An 18043-nucleotide genomic window follows, 5' to 3' on the forward strand; every position below is an offset into this window, starting at 1 on the left:
CGCGCCGGGGGCGGGCAGTTTACCATGAAGAACTAGCAGCCCTTTATTCTTTTTCTTTACTAGAACCCTCATGATCCAAGTGGTGTACTTTTAGGATTATGGTGTCCACAGCATTCCCAAACAAACACTGCAATAAATAAGGAAGAAGAAAGAATGGAGTTCAGACTACCAAAAATATATTGACAACGAGTATCTCACAGAATATGCTGAGTTGGAAGGGACCCACAAAGATCATCCAGGAGCACAGGACCACCCCCAAGTAGAACCCTCATGATCCAAGTGGTGTACTTTTAGGATTATGGTGTCCACAGCATTCCCAAACAAACACTGCAATAAATAAGGAAGAAGAAAGAATGGAGTTCAGACTACCAAAAATATATTGACAACGAGTATCTCACAGAATATGCTGAGTTGGAAGGGACCCACAAAGATCATCCAGGAGCACAGGACCACCCCCAAGGGTCCAGCTCCTTCAGGAGCACAGGACCACTCCCAAAATGCACACCTCATGCCTGAGACTATTTTCCAAACACTTCCTGAATTCAGACAGGCTTGGTGCTGTGACCACCTCCCTGGGGAGCCTGTTCCAGTGCCCAGCCACCCTCTGGGTGATGAACCCTTTCTTATATCTAACCTAAACCTCCCCTGACACAACTTCAGGCCATTCCCTCGGGTCCTGTCACTGGTCATCACAGAGACAAGATCAGTATCCACCTCTCCTTTTTCCTCTCACAAGGTTCTCATGATAGGAAGGAACAAGTACTTTTGGAAAATGTTAAATAACAGCAATGGACTGATTTTCCCCCTTAATAAGGCATCAGTTGTTGCTTTATTATGAAAAATCCTCCTAAGAGAATAAAATAAAGATACAAAAGAAAAAATATCTTATAGCATACATGTGCTGGCTACCACACAGGACAGTCTTTGGTTTCCCTGTGTAGCTGTCAGAACAATCAACTTCAGTCACAGAAAACTCCTTTACAGAGGAAGAAAATAAAAATTAAGACCAGCACTCCTCAAACATATGTTGCATGGTTTCCCTTTTAGCTCCTTTGAAATTCTATTGTTACTCAGGCAAGCAGCACAGCCAGAGCCGAAAATTTAACAGTTTAAAATCTGCAACTTAACTTACCTTTGTAATAAATTAATTCCTGGAACACACAACTTGGAGACTGTTTTGCCAGCTGTTCTACACTAGCAGAATGACAACTCCTCCTTTCTTTCTAGTTGTGACATATCAAGCTAACACAAGATTTTTGACAAATCAAATTTGGATTGGGCACAATTATTAGATACATGTTATGGAGGAATGACTTGCTTAGCTTTAATCCTTCGATGGAAATACACAGATAAGTGAAGGGCCTAAGAAAAAGACTAACTACTGTAAAGGTATTTTGCATCTCTTTTACTAGTTAATAGCTCATTTATAGCAATGCTAATCAAAAGCAAAAACACTAGGGGAGAGGAGAAGGGAACAAAGCAGACATGCACTATTTTTGCTTATGATGAACGAAAGGTCTCCATGATCACTCTTTGGTACTTTTGGATTATAGATCCACTTAGGAATCTGACTCTTGGGATCATTTTGTTTACACACTGTACATACCATTTTAGCTCATTACTGTTGAACATGGGACAGTAATATTAAAATATTGATGTAATATCAACTCCTAACAGCTACAGCTCATGAGTATTTCTTTCATGGATAATTTGATAATTTTGTCTTTTTTTTTTTTTTGGTATTTGAGTCAGTTCTGAAAATCAGCTTGCATTACTGGTGTATGTTTAAGAACAGAGTTCCTCTGGATTTTGAGCCAGAAGTCTCATTTTACAGGAGGACTGGTGCTACTCCAGAGCAAATTGTAACCAGCTCCATCTGCTTTCAAAAAAGAACACAATCCCAGTTGTCTACACTCACAAAGGAAAACATTAGGAAAATCCTGGAATTTTCTTCCATTATTTCTGTCTTCCATTCCTCTGACTGATCCATTTGGTCATCTTGAAATTATTTCTTTATGTGACCATTTGGAAATACATAGAGAAGTGGCATTGTAAAAACTTGCCATGTTGCAGTAGACAGTGACAAGAAAGTGCCATCTACTTTAGCTATCACCTAAATTGAACTAATTAAGAAAGTATTCCCCTATCTAATGCACAGTCAAACAGGTTCCTGTATTCCTGAGGACATATACAGATTACTACTGGGAAATTAGGATAAAGAAAAGAGATACAATGCAGTAACAGCTAAGGCATGATAAGTACTTTGATAAGCATGACAAAGAAAAAGCCTGTATATTCCTTCTTTTCTGTGCACAATCTCCTTCCTCCTCCCTCACACATATTTCTAAATGACATGTGGTTTTGTATAGGAGATCACATTCTACCAAGAAAGAGACACATTCATCTCTTAGGGATTAAATACATGGATGGAATCAAGGGATATTACAAGCAAACTGTAAGGTCTTTAAACCAGACAGTTTTTTTTACTGCATTCCTACAGCAGCAGCAGAACTGTGTCCTGATTCATAACTGAGACTCCACAATGCAAATAAATAGCCATGAGTGCAGTATATTTATTTTAAACACTAGGTAAATATATTTGACCTTCAATATGAGGCTCTTAATGCTCTGAGAAAGCTCAATGATAAATGATTCAGAAGATCTTTCAATTTTACAGATGAATAAAACTGAGTTTAAGCAACTTCCCTGAGGGTACAAATAAAATTGACAAAGCTAGAAGAGAAACAGACCTTCAGTCTTTTGCCTAAACCTTAACATACATAATCCTTCCTAAAAGCAATAATGCAGCAGCTATCATATAGCAATAAGAATATTTATATTATATTTATATTATTAATAAGCTATTGCATAATACCAACAGATAGAAATGATGTTTCACAAAGCTGTAACTGCTGCACGCTAAATATAGAGTATGTTCAGGCAACCTAAGCTACCACCTTCCAGAACTGTGACTCAATATTGATCTGCTACCTTATATTGGATTTGTGTGGCCAGATTTTGGTAGAGGGAGGCAGTGGATCTACAGGGGTGGTTTGTGTTTGTGCATTGTAGTTCCCTTTGTTTCTCATTTGCAACACCAACAATAAATCCAAAGTCGCCTGACCTCTGCAACCAAGCCAAAAATAGCACCTGCTGATAATTATCCCTTCCAAATTACACATTATAGACACAGTGTTCACATCAGGTAATTTCAAACAACAACAAAAAAAGATTTTTGGCAGCTTCCCCCCAGTCCTCTTTTCTTGGTACAATGCCTCCACCATACTTACTAAGGCCTACTCACTGTCATGGACTTAGCATGCAACTCACTAGTGGCATCAATGTAGTGATTCAGACAGAGGAGAAAGTTGAAACCATGTCAGTCAGATGGCACAGGGACCAGAAGTATTTTAAGGCTACACCTCCTATATCAAGGGCTAAGAGCAACAACCACGCTTCTGCCTAAGGTGGAGAACACTGACAGGATCTGTCAGAGGAAACAAGTAAACACACAAATTCCTCACCAACACCACCACAAAAAATCCAATTTGAAAAAAAAATTAGATAATATATTTACTACTAAAATTGTTTTAAAATACTCAAGAGCCCTCAGCTGTGATTGCTGTCACAAATGTGCATACAGGTACACAGTGTGACAAAGACCTTGCACTAAGGATACTATTTTCCAGAAAAAACAACAAATGGACTACGGAGAAAAAAATATTTTCAGATTCAATCACACTAGAGATTTCCCATACACTGTTGTCCATATTACATTTCTATATATAAGCATTCACTCAAAATGCTTGTATGCAAAAATATACATGCAGGTATGCATGTTCATGCATGCATATTCACACATCTGCATGTTTGTATATGCACATATACTGAAAAAAGTGATAAGCTGGGGTCAGTTGAGCACAGGAGAAGGAAAACAAAAAACAAAACAGAGGGCAACAAACATGCAACAAGGATAGAGGGAAGATGACAAGTAATGAGAATACTCCTGACAGAGAAAGGAGAAAACAACAGTAACGACAATAGGAAAGGAGAGTCAGGCAAAAGAAATAATACCAAAAGCCCAAGTAATAAAGACAGCCTGCTGACTTGCATTTCAACTACAGGTTTATTTTTCCATCAAAAATAATAAATGTTAAACTGGTACCAAAGCTACTTTGCTACAAACTTTTGATATATTTCTGTATTCTGGAGCTGTCCCTCACCCTGGTAAAATCTACATTCAGTCACTTAGGTAAAAAATGCCATTAAGAAACATTTCTGTGCCCAATACTGACAATTCTAGAAGACATCAAGGACTTTTAGTATCAAAAAAGTATAGGGATTTTGCATAAACCAGTGCCTACTGAGATACAATTTTATTACACATTAACATATTATGGAAAGGATATTCCAAGGCTCACTTAACTAACTGTAGAGTATCCTGAAGTAAAAAAAAAACCAAAAAAAGAAAAAAACAACACACAAACCCCAACAAAAAAACCCCAAAACCAAAACCCACATAACCTAGATATAAAATAGAGGAAACATTGGCATTAAACTCAGTAGCTCTATGAGCTTTTTATTCTCCTCGAGCAAAGAAGCTTTTCTCATTTACCTGCAGGAAACAAAGCATAACTCTGTTACTTTGTACATATGCATATTTATACATATCTAAATCAAAATCAATATATATGTGCTTGCCAGTAACTAGCTGTGAAAGGAAGGAAGAAAATTATAACCGTTTCCAGAATTCTTTCCTGCCTTTGCATTCTTTTGTACTTGAGCACTGGAGAACAGCCAACATCAGTATCTAGCCATTAAAAAGATAAAAATGAAGCATCTTCCCAGCAGTAATCTTTTATTGTGAATGCACAGTGTGAATGCACCTTGGCAATTCAGGTTAAGCTGTAATAAAGCATAGTCTTCCATTCTGGTACTAGAGATTCATATTCAAGGGCTGTGTGCTCTATGAAGTTAACGTGACAAACTAATGCAACCCTCACAGTATACTCTGTCCCTAATTTTGAGGCTTGGGAGGGTTTTCACATGTATTTCTTTCAGTAAGGATGCAAAAATCCTAGGAAAAACTCATTTGCAGAAGCTAGGCTTTAAATTTTTTGTGCATCATTTCTGCATTCATACAAGCCCTTCTCATTTTCTCTATTCAGAGTGTGTATTTACGTATCATATCTAAGAAAACAAGAACTGGCTTAATTTGGGACTACTAATTGTTGTTGGAAATCACTCAACGTTCCACCAGATGATTTCATTCAGAAGCTAAAAGCCACAGTACCAGGCAAGGTTGTCCTGTCATATATTGCTTTAGGTTAGGTCTATTAGAATGGGTTTAAAAGGTTATTAACTTTGCTCTATAAGCAGACACACAATGCAGTTTCACAAGAAAATTCTTGCTTTAATGTTTATAAAATGCAATCTTAAAAAGGTCTTTATATCCCTCCCACAAAGGCACACTGCAGTACAGCCCCTCACTTGTTTACTTCTGATTTAGCAGCAGCAGCAGATGCTTCTCCTTGCAATTTCAAAAATTAGCCTTCCAGGGGAATTAGAGAAGCAAACAGTAGGACTTCCTCATGTGACATACAGATTCAACAACACTTACAATGCATTACTTGTACTGCAAGACAGTAGAGTTAATGAGGAAGCTGCAGAGTCCTTGACCTGAATTTAGGATCCACTTAAATCTCAAGGTACCATTACAGAGCGATTTCAAGAAACTAGCTCAATGCAAATATGGTAAAAATAACAACAACAGCAGCAGCAGGTTTTCCCAACTACCTTTGTACACACAGCAGTACTTTTCACTTGAAGTAGAAAAATTATCAAAGCAAAAAAAGTGTTAGTTGCAGCCATGTCAACCTTGCTCTAGTGATTTTTGTGTCTTTCAGAGATTCAAATCTAGTCCAGAGCTGGAATAAGCAGGAGGTTCAGGTGATTTTTACTTACTTCCAACATTTTGGGAGGAATTCTGGCTATTCATTTTTTAGTCTTTATCATATGAAGCCTAGTGAAGAATAGTGAAGAATTCCACAGGAAGTGCAAGTTCAAGGGAAGGGGAACAATAAAAGAGGCATTTCCTATAAATGTATGGTTTGATAAAGGATAATCAATAAATTTAGGATAACACTTTCAAAATCAGCAGGCAGGATAGCTAAGGGCTAATGCACTCATTATGGAACCTATCACAAAGATGAGATTTCAAGCAGCAGAAACCTCAAAGCTCCTTTTGGAGGTATGATCTTTGTGAAGCTGGATGATAAATTTTCCAAAACAATGTCACAGTGCAAGAGAAGAGATCAGCTAGGAGGCCAGGCTCAGATTCTCCACTGCACAGCGTCATACACAACTGCTTCTCAGATAATGCTCCTTCTTAAAAGACAAAAGATAGGACAAGGTTGCTGATTAGTTCAGCATTTAAACCCTGAAGTTCATAACATTTTCCCAGATGATGATCTCAGGACAAAACCAGACAAACAAATATTATTGAGAACAGTTTGAAAAATAACAATGCTAAGAGCAGGAAAATACTAACTAACAATTACAGCGGTTTCCTTTCTTTGTAGTGACACTGTAGAGAAACAACAAAAAAGAAAGCTTCATTTACTCACTGAGCTATTTATTATCACTTAAAATATTCTTTGTACTAGGCTAACAAAAGCTTTGTTTTAAAAAAGTAGGAGCAACAGCAATCAAAAAACAGGATTTATAATATAAAGTCATTAATTTTCTTTTCTACTTGACATATTTAAACCTTGCAGGTAGTTTTTAACCACCAAAATGTCCTAGGGAATCTTGTATAATCATGAGATTCTAACTTCATTAATTCCACTGTTTTCTGCTTCTTAGCCATTGTATCTTACTCTAAATCAGACAAGACCATTTGAGACATGACGCTTAAATCCACTTTGCAATGTAACTGGTAGAGATTGGAAACTGTGTCTTTGTGAAGACCAAGGCCAGTCAGTCTGTTTATTTTTTTCAGTGGGGAGAGGGAGGGAAGTAATCAACCCAAGTGAGAAGCCACCTTCTTCTCTCACTCAACTCTGTAGTGCATATCCCAAGCCATGCTGTGTACATACATATAGAATAGTATTCATTTCAGCTATCTGATAACACAAAAATCTGCCAGCAGTAACAGCTGCAAAGCAGCTGATCTTCCAACCAAGCAGTGATGACACCCTGTACAACTTTTACTTGGTATTCCTGAATAAAACCAAGTTTTATTCAGTTATCACGCATACATTAACAGCAACAACTGTAAGACAAAACTGCTAGTGACTGAAAAAGAAAGCAACCATCTACAAAACCAAGGCATACTAGCAAAATATAATAAAAAAAATCAGCTAGTCAGTATCATTTTAAGAAAAGAATTCATTTAAACAGTATTTCATTTCCTAGCTGGTTTGGTGCAGCACTAGGACAAAATACTTCTCTGTAATCAAGTCTTGCAAATAGTGGCTTGGGGAAGGCAATGAAAAAATGTAAAAGAGAAACATGTACAATCTTATTTACATCATGGTTCTCCAAAAGGAAGAAAAGCCCTGTTAATATGCAGCTGAGGACATGAGTTTACTTTATAAATTATTAAATATGGATTCATATTCCATAAAAATGATATTTAACTTCATTTATTAAGACTTTAAAGGTTGTATGATTTTGGTTTCTTTTTTTTTTTTTTTTTTTTGTTTGAACTTCCCTAGCAGGGTGCGCAGAACAATTTCAGAAAGTGAGAAGAGTCAGGTGGTGGGGCCCCAGGGAGGTTTGATAGACAGGGAGATAATTCAAGTCTTTCTAGCAAAACTTTTGAAACAGAAAACACATGGAATATGGAGGAAGAAAGCTTAAGGAAAGGAATGGCAGAGGTAATATATGACAAGCTGATATAGAAAAGCAACTGTAGTTTTATCCCTACAGCCCATTTCTTCTTATCAGCTGTGCTGGCTTTTCTTATATCTGTGCCTAATTCTAGAGTATCAAAAAAGCAAAAAAAAGAACAAATATCTTCCCTGAGCCCTGATGACCCCTCACCACTCTCTTACTGCACTATTTTTGGTTAAAATACTTATATGTCCTGAAAAACACCCCACAAAATCCCTGCGAGTTGTTGTGCAATATGGGATAACAGTGAGCATTGAGCCTAATGAATCTCTGATTCTTCAGCAGTTCTGCAGACCTCTGTTGTTTGCAAAGCATCCCCTGTCAGACAGATGAGCAGATGGACAAGAACTGCACAGAATATACATGTATATGTACATAAATGTAGGAGTGACTGAGGTGTGTGAGGAGAAGGGATAGAAAGCTCAGTTGGAGGAGTCTTGGAGAAATAAAACAAAATGGGAGACATCAACCTTTTTGTTCACGTAACAAGCAACATCATTCAGATTGTAGGTCTTCAAATGAAAATGCACTATTAAACAGGAATAGCAACAAATCTGGCCTGCCCAAGATTTCATGCCATTATTTTTCAAAGCAGTTGTTGGATGACTACAGATTTAGCCATAAAAATGAAAACTGAGGTGTGAAAATGGGGAGCACAGACACAGCAATAGTAGAGTGTTCATGAGAATAAATTATGCTTCTGGCCCAACTGCCTCATGAGGATGACATCTGATTTTCCTGAAATGCTGTCCTGTGCACTGAATATTGACTAGGACAAAGGAGACAGGGGACAGAGGAACAGTGTGATGTACATGCTGATTATTCCTGTTATATCTGTTCCTTCTAAACCTTCTCTCTTGACTATTTTTTTGTTTTAAATAATTATTCCTGCTAATTAGTTACATTTAATTGTTGCCCAGTAATAGAGCCTTGGTGACTATTTGAAAGTCCCTCCAGGTACAGTGGCTCACCTGCCTACCAAAAGAAATACAAGAAAACAATGTCATTTATTGTGAAAACAACAGAGATTCTTATACATATTCATATTTAGCTTCAAAGCATATATTTGCAGAGGAGGTGGCGCAGTGCTAAAAACTTTCCTCTATTTTCATTTGGTTTGGATCTGCCTCTAAACAGAAAACTCTTTTGTCAAGAGAGTTTAAAGGAAATGTGATGAAAAACTATCCCTGTGACCATTCTGGGTGTGCAAAATTCCAAGACATGGACAAGATGTGCAGAGGTACAAAGTCTCCTATTTTGGAAACAAGAAATTCTGCAAGAATATAATTCCTACTGTATTCTGCATAATGGATTTCAAATCCAGGCACATATCTTTTTGTTGTGAGTCAGGATAGGGACTCAGAGGGCTTGTCTGAAACACCCTAGACATAGTGGAACAGAAAGCAGTAAATTAGTTGGCAGACAAAGCAGATACGCCAAACATTTAAGGCACAGTGTATTATTGTTACAGGGAAGCATTTTGTACATTCCTGTATTTCTGAAACAATTTCACAGATTTACACGTGATCAAGTGCATAAATGACACTTGGGGGTACAGCCACCTGTGTTGTTCATTTGTGTGCTGCCTCACAGACATCTGCACACCCACAGTGAACCACCGCCAGGCTCCTGACTTCAACGGGAAGCAGCAGCATCATTCTAAGGCTTGGCTCTGCCTGCCTGCAGCAAGCAGGTGTTTTTTGAAGATAGAATGCAACCTAGATAGTCTGTCAAAGAAATGGCCACAATGGGACTTTTCTGTAAGGAAAACATTAAAATTAATGAACAGAGTAGTCGGGAAATTTTGAACATGCATTTTGGAGACTGGCTAGCATAAACCATGTATGTGGCAGAATATTACAAATTGCAACATTGATTTTGAAAACAGAAGAACCCTTCTGAACAATTAACTAGAGATAGATAAGACAGCCCCTTTCAGGTTTTAAAATTGTAATTTTAAAGAAGTTGCCTCAATAAATCTGTTGTTCAGAAGGCTAGTTTGTGGCTCTCTCTGCCATGTGCTAAAATCATGAACTAGCATACCATACTGTAAACAGCAATATATGGACCTGCTCCTCATTGACATTTCTGTCCTAAAGCCTTGAGATTCATCATACTGATTTGATAAGGAATTACAATACACTGTGGAAAGGGCAAACAGATGCACAGGCAGAGCATTTAACCTGAAATATCTGAGTGGATGAAGCAGTATGTATGGCTGGCACATCAAGCCTGGAGGAAGAAAAGGCTTCTTTTGGACAGAGTTACCATGGACACATGGTCCTTGGGCAGATAGAAATGATGGACACCCCAGAACTACCTGTTCCAGCTCATTCCCAGTTCACTGAGGCTTTGCATCCAGACAGAAGAATTTGTAGAGGGAAGGCCTGTGCCTGTTTTCTGTAAGAGGTCAAACTAATTAAATACAATGATCTTTCCAAAACATTTTTCCTCTATGCTCTATTAGCCTGCCTCCCTCCTTTTCCCAACACTTCAGCCACAAAAATCAGACTATTGCTTCCACATGGCTACTAAACTAAAGCTCTAACTTTATGACTAAGCTTCATCTTTTACTGTGAGCATCAGCCCAGTGACACATGCCAGTCCCACAAATATAAGCAAGCCATTGCCAGAAATCAATAAAAATGTCATTGCATCTTGCAGCCACAGGAAGAATAAGGACCTGAACAGTCCTGCAGCCACAAAAGAAGCATGCAACTATTTAAAATGCAGGTGATAATGTTTGATGGGTTTTGAGATAAGGAGTATATTTGAGTGTCATGCATACTAGCAACATGAAAAATTATTTCAATATAGTTGTTCAGGCCTAAATCCAGACCACAGAAAAGTAACCCTATGCTATTATGTATATAGCATAGATATGAAATTATTAGAAAAGTTACATCCCAAAGCACAGTCTGCATTTTTAAAGCTACCTGAGAAGTCTTATATGACGCTTTTTTCTCAATTTGACTTTTCTCCTAAATTGCTCATGCAGAAAACAGCAACAATATATTCTGCAGCAACACAACAGTTGAGTCTTTTCAGAATGCAGTATTTTTTATTTGCTGAAAGGACATAAGGTATCCAAGACATTCAGCTTGACTCTTGCCTAGTGTGATCCAGGTAGTATGCAACTAAGACATTCACGTCAGCCAGTAATTCAGCCAATATTTCCTAAAGTGGTAAAATGTAAAATTATGTAAAAATTTGATTTGGAGAAAATACAGCAAAAAGAGACAGCCAAATCACTACTACTTCTTCTGTTTCACCACTACCTATAAACCCTTCTTTTTTTTTAAATACCAGCCTTTTATAATGATATTAGCTTATCAATGATATTCAATTTCTAGTAAAGATCTCTGAATGAAACTAAAACTAACAAGACTTCTGTTTATTATCATCACATTTACTTCTTCAGCATCAACCACAGCACAAAAGCAGAGCCTTTAGTGGTTATTGCATAGTTCTACAGAGGGATAAAATATCTACAGACTGGCTCAAAGAAAAGATTTGACCTTGAGGTACAACAGATACTCTTTGAAACAAACCTTCCCCTCCTACACAATCCAAAGAGCTCGTGTCTAAGAGTGAATCTGCAGGTATTAGGCATGAAGGGAAAAAAATTCTTTTGAAATAAGAGGGGGGTTGGAGGAAAAGGGGACTCTGGGTTCCAGGTCACATAATAATGGTTCAAAAAACAGTTCACCAGATGGTGAGATTAATGCTAACATTTTTCAGCTTTTCTTATGTGCCATAGAGGGCTGGGAATTATGAAGTGGAGAAAGTACCATGTTTTAAACTAATTATCATTTATCATATACCTCTCTCCTCCATTACAAAAAAGAAATGCTCAAAGGTTGAATATATATTTTCTGTAATAATTTCATCCTATGTGTTATGATAGCATATTACCTAATTCTCTGCACTTTAGAGGTTTATTGGCTATGACTGAATTACTTAGATTAGCATATACAAATCTCAGAGACACTAAAAGCAAGTATTTGATTTTATAGGTCTTACAATTGTTTTATGTTGTCCATAAACTACACCAATTTTGATTTTTTCCCAAATAAGATCAAAAATATTTAAAACATTAGACAGAAACATTCAGACCAAAAATTAAAAAAAAAAAATACCCAGGCCAGAAGTATATATTGTAAGTCTGTGTAATAACAAAGCAGGCAAACTCCACTTCAATACATTATTTGGACAGTCCCACTGAACCTGTGCAATAACTCAAAGAGGCCAGTAAATCTCACTTCAAGGCATTGCATGAAGCACACCACAGCCTCAGATGCTACATCAGAACATATTCTCTCTGCTGGCTGCCAATCAGGGCAGGCCTTACCTTAGAACCCAGGCAAAAAGAAAATTAGAGCATTTTGAACTTTTAATAAACTAGAGATTGAGAAAACCCACAAAACAAAGCAAGCAAAAAGCTTTTTTCTGAAAAAAAATCATTAATGTAATACCAAAAGACCAATAAAGAATGGGTCCTTCTATTATCCCCATAAAGCTTAAGACATCAAATTGAGGTTTATGAAGTAAGCATGACAGATATTTCCAGACCATAGTATGAGTAAGTAAAGGACATGAACTGGGAAGATGAGATTTTTCAGAGAGTGTTGCAGAAGTGGGATTTCTGAAAGAACTTCCCATACTATGGAAGTATTACTCAAACTGCCTTAGATACTGAAGGATGAAAATTGAATACATTATCCAGAACTATGTGTAGGACAGAATAAGAAGGGTCTACCCATGCATCCACAGTCAAAAACAAAGATCTCACCCTGTCTAAGGCTGATGTCAGATTTTTGCTTCAGGTCAGCAAGTCCAGGTTTTGACAGACAGTTTGCTAGGCAAATTCAGGGAGTTCTCTGTATTGCAATATCATGTGAGCAAAGCAAACTACATTATCCTCGAAACACATTCATTTCTAGTTTACTGAAAATCATCAAAGAGTTTGCAAGTCATTCAAATATAATTAAGTAATTAAAAATAATCTTACCTTCTTTTGATCTTCTAGTTTATGACTTACTGGATTCCTTCCATGTTTGTTCATCTCTGAAGATAAATCCATCACATTCATTCCTTGCCCTTCAAAATGAAATCGGCTCAGCAATGCAGCAAACTAATCCAAAAAGCAGGGGCTACAAACACAGAAACATGGTGCTTTTTTCCATCACACACCATCTCTGAACATCAATGACTTGGAGAAATGACTAAGAAATGCATCGATTGAGCTGAGGAAAATTTTGCAGTTCACTCTTGAGACTTTCCAAATCACCATAGCGTTCTTAAAAGCTGATGCTTAAGAAGAGAAATGTTCATCTACACTTTAACTCCAACTGCTATCTGTATCTTTCTTCACAGGTTTCCATTTTACAGGAGGTTACATCCTGACTGTGAACCTGTTGAGATAAAAAAAAAAAAATTATCAAGATTGATTTACAATTTTCTGGCACTCTTTATATTATCTATCTTCATTAGTGCGTGTGGATTTTGTGTGGTTTTGGGTTGAGGTAGGGTGGTTTTCTTTTTTTTTGGTTGGTTAGTTTTGTTTTGGTTTTTCAGATTTGTTTGTTTTTGTTAAGTGGTACTGGAGTTCAATTTAGTACTTGGCAGGATGAAGTAATATATGATCCCATTCATTCCCCTTTACATCCCACCTGTGAGCACACAGAGTATTCACTGAGAACAGCTAGTGAATTCCAGCTACCAATGTGAAGGTAAAGTTATAGGAGAGAGAAAAGCAAAGAGTATTTTACTAAAATACTGAAAACACTAAATTAAAAATAGACCAAAAATATCCTCCTTCTCCCATCCTCCAAATCCCACCCCAAAGCTTTCTTATTGTGATCCAGTTACAAATAGGAAAAAGGCACAAGGGTAAGATATACCCACAAATGAGACAAAATCAAGATATCAATATTGATACAAAGAAGCACTGATAGCATAGCACCTGTGAGATACAATTTCTTCCCCAGACTAAAGAGTGTTCCAACAAGAAACAAAATTGTATTTACTTTCAACACCACCTCTCACCAATAGTGTGAGGCACCTATTCTTATCCATATTTATCTTCACATCCAATTGAACATGATAGCAATAAAGGACTAATCAAGCAATAAGAACAAATTCTTTAACAAAATAACTAGAAACAAACAGAAGACACATTTGCCTTGGGAAATCACAGGAATATGAACAATCGTACACTAAGCTGCTATATGAGAGAACATAGACCCAGACAGCTTGTTACCTAAACACCACTTAAGCTTGATACATCTTACCTCAGATCAAATTAATTTTCCTTGCTATTCTAATTTTGAGAATCACCTCCTTCTGCAGATAAGCAGTGTATTACAAACACACTCACCAAAGGAAACTCAAATGCTTAGAGACCATTTTTCTATTCATTATTTAGAGTGTCCTGGAGAAAGTCACTGAAATAATAAGAAGACTAAGGCATTAACTGCCCATAAAATAGGAAGTAATCATTAAAACTATGCTGTTTAGATCTTTCATAAATTTATTATTTTATTGGATTAAGAAACAGATCAGATTCAATAGTACATTACAGTCTTCCCAAGCACATAGCTTTTCTTGCCCTGTTTTCACAGAATCTGAAGCACAGCAGGACAGAGCCAGATATCACTCTCAGGTGCAGCCTGTTCCCATCCCTACATGTGATTTCTGCCATTTGACAGTTTCACAGATCCACAGAATGCACAAAACCATAATGCCAGGATGCAGGAAGATGAAACATGAGATACCGCTGCAGGGATCAACATCTGGATTCATGCTTATTACAGCTGTAAAGCCAAGGTAAGTCAAAACCAAGCTGTTAAAACCCAGCAGTTTCTCTGGTTCATTTCATGGTCAGACATGTGAATTATATTACTTCTCATACCTGGCAATTATGCTGTGCTAGACAATTAAGCTATTCTGTGGAACTGCATGGTGTTTTCAAGCCAAAGTTGGACAGAATGCAAATAATTTTGTTTGGACTGCCCTCATTACTTTTAACATGCAAAGCACAGGGTGGCAATTCTTGCTTGTTCCATTCAGCACATTGTTCCATGGTCTTCAGCCTTTTCAACATAAACAACTGTAATTAAATGTTCTTCACTGGCAATTTTTTTAAATTTTTTTTTTACAGTGGAACCAAATTTATTATTTACTATTTTAAACTGATATTTAACATACACACAATCACAGAATAAAGTATCCGTAGTCTTAGATAGCATGATGATCACAGACTAAATATATTGTTAGTAGGTCACCTACAAATATAAAAGCCAAGGTGAGTTAGAGCTTTTTTACAATTTTATTCTCCTAACAGACAAAAAAGTCAGTCAATAACAGCTTAAATAATTTTGAGATACTTATAGTAATATAGTCTTCCAGATGCACTTAACACTGGAAACACAGGCCTAAAGGAAGTGGAGCAAGCTATCCAAGCCAGGAACATCTTTAGACTTTCTTGTTAAATAACACAATGAGGAAAATACTATGTGGAAATTATTTGTGATTGGAGTTGGGGAGTGGAGGTTAGTGACTTCCTCCTCTAAAGAAACTATGGAAAGCATTCAGGGTGAAGAAGTTCTGGTTTAAGTATCTCAAATACTTGCCTAAATTCAAGTGGACTTAAGTCAGGTGAAATGTGTCTGAAATATCCTCTACTTCTCTGTCAGCTACAGGTTACTGACAGACTAGTGGGGAAAAACCCCAGAATATATTCTGAGAATTAACCAGAATTATCCTTTCTATACTGCCCTTATTGTCATCACAGATAGCTCTTGAAAAGTTACACTGACAGGATTTTCAGAAAGCAACCAGAATCCTCAAGCTCCCTGCAGCCTCTTCCATGTATTAGTAGTAGCAGTAGTAATAATAATAATAATATTTTCCTGTAAGTGGCACATCCATTAAGTTAACACAAATATCTTTACAGAATCTGGATTTTGCAAATCAACCTGTTTGAGAAGAATGTTCAGGGAGGAGGAGTTGTAAGCAAATACTGTTTTAGTCAATTCTAACAGCTCTACAAAATCTACAAAGAAAAAGGTGCTGTAGGAAAGCTTTCAATAATGAGTTTTTTTCCTAGGTTTCTTCCCACTGTCATTGGCCTTCAGATGTTTTAAAACTCCATGACCACATAAGGTGCATTCTGATGGCTACCTGGGAGGCTTCACACCAAAACATTGCTCTGTAGTTGTTATCATTGGCAATGGTGGGGGCAAGGGCTATGTTAGAGATTCAACAGATTACTATCTTTTCCAAAATCCTCTTGTGCCCACGTGGACATTCTCAAATTTTGCCATACCATTATAACAATTTTGAGACAGGTCCAGGTATAAAACTGTGACTGTAATTTGCACTTCTCAAATTTTCTTGTTTGTGTACAGGGTAAGTCTCCTGAATTGCATCCTGGGTATTATCAGCTGCACAGATAATGATCTATGCTTAATAAAAGTTATGTTTTTATTAAAGAATTTCTGGAAACATAGATAATTATTTTCTAGATATGCTGATAGGAAATGCCACACAAATTTTAGAAGGACACAGTACTAATACCTCATTATTAGAATGGAGCTTCTGGTTTATGTGCAGTTATAATAGATGTGGAATTTTGGGGCTGCTAGGGAGAACAAACTGGAGACAATATCCATTTACCTATTTCAAACACGATGGTGTGTATGCCAGGACCAAAAGCAAGTGCCATCTGCAAACCTCAGTGTGCAGCTAAAGTTAACACAAACCAGCCTTTGTTCTTGCCCATCAGCGTTCCCAGGGATGGCAGCATGGCTGAGAGAAATGGTGGGAGAGTATCAAGACACTATGACTCCCGTGAGATTGGCAGTGGGGTACATCTTGTGCAAGGCATGCTCTGCCCCACTGTCCCTGACGCTGATAAGGCTCACCACCAACATTCTGCAAAAGGATTCAGCTTCACATTGAAGACAGGCAGATCAGGAATATCAGGGGTATAACTTCCATACTTCACATGATCCTATGAATCTTCTAGGTGATATGGCACCCCAGTATGGCTCTAATAACTTACCCATAGCAATAGTTTCACAATGACCTTAAAAAACCTGTAACCATGAAAGCTTCTTATCTTTCTTTGTAGTCTTTTCCCACAGGGAGAAAGTGTTAAGGCTCTCTGTATGGGTCTAACTTCAAACATTATGATCAGGCACACAAAGAGTTATCAGAAAAAGAAGATGATGTTGACTCTTGGAGGATTTGAGAGCAATTCCAGGGAACACTGCTTTTAGCCAGCATTCAGAATAAGAAGCCAGTATCTGTTCTCTGCACACATATATGATAGAAGTGCCATAGAAAGGCTTGTCTGCACCAGATAAAAGCAGTCTGGGAAGGCAGCTGGTGAGCCAAAAACATATCTCTAAGCACTGAGGCTTGCCTACAGAATTATTTATTCTGATACAAAATTAATTCTGGTCCAAACACATGCCTGATTCACAGCAATACAAAAAGCTGCAGTGTTTACAGCTCTTTCCAAACAATGTAATGGTTTTTACTTAGATAAAAAGTGACCCTATAAGGACAAGTCCAGAGATGATATTTCCTTTATTAAGTGCATTTTGTATTATTTCTGTAAGTGGTGTCACTTTATCCTCTACATTTATTCAGAGGGTAAAACCCCTCTTCAGCACAGAATAATATGTGGAGCCACCACATTATCAGTGAGGATAGAATTACAATTGTTTGCATTGTTCCTGGCTCTAGCCAATGCATATTAAAGCATTTATTTTCAGATTTGTATGGATTATAGGAAAGGATAAAGAGTGATCTCATATTTACATCCTTGCAATGCTTTTCTGCTATGCAGGATGCCAATTGCCTCAAAAATCATCAAACTGAATGCACAAATTAACATCGGTGCACATAATGAATTAGAAAAAATAAATTAAAAAATCATATATATATACACACACATACATATTTATATGAGACTGTTCTATTCTCAGAAGCCATTGCTATAAATGGTACAGCAACTCAAATCTTTCTGGTTTTCTCAAATCCTTTTTATCTTACATTGCAACCTCCATCAAACAGGCTAAATTCTCTATACAGAATTTAGAGCTGCTATTACATGACAATTTCATTTCAAATTTGC

General features: G+C 37.1%; 1 protein-coding gene across 3 annotated transcripts in view; it reads right to left on the reverse strand.

The window, feature by feature from the left end:
* NAV3 (neuron navigator 3) overlaps positions 1 to 18043 on the reverse strand; it is a 497733-nt gene that overhangs the window by 365768 nt on the left and 113922 nt on the right. For 2 of the 3 annotated variants that reach the window (XM_031055561.1, XM_031055560.1), the window contains exon 2: positions 12908 to 13310. In XM_031055561.1, coding sequence (XP_030911421.1) covers positions 12908 to 12988 — 81 coding nt within the window. In that variant the 5' untranslated portion in view covers positions 12989 to 13310. Of the gene's footprint in view, positions 1 to 12907; positions 13311 to 18043 lie in introns of those variants that run through there. The other variant, XM_031055563.1, reaches the window with a different exon arrangement.

This window comes from Geospiza fortis, unplaced genomic scaffold (assembly GCF_000277835.1).
Source record: "Geospiza fortis unplaced genomic scaffold, GeoFor_1.0 scaffold166, whole genome shotgun sequence".
In the NCBI taxonomy this organism is placed as follows: domain Eukaryota; kingdom Metazoa; phylum Chordata; class Aves; order Passeriformes; family Thraupidae; genus Geospiza; species Geospiza fortis.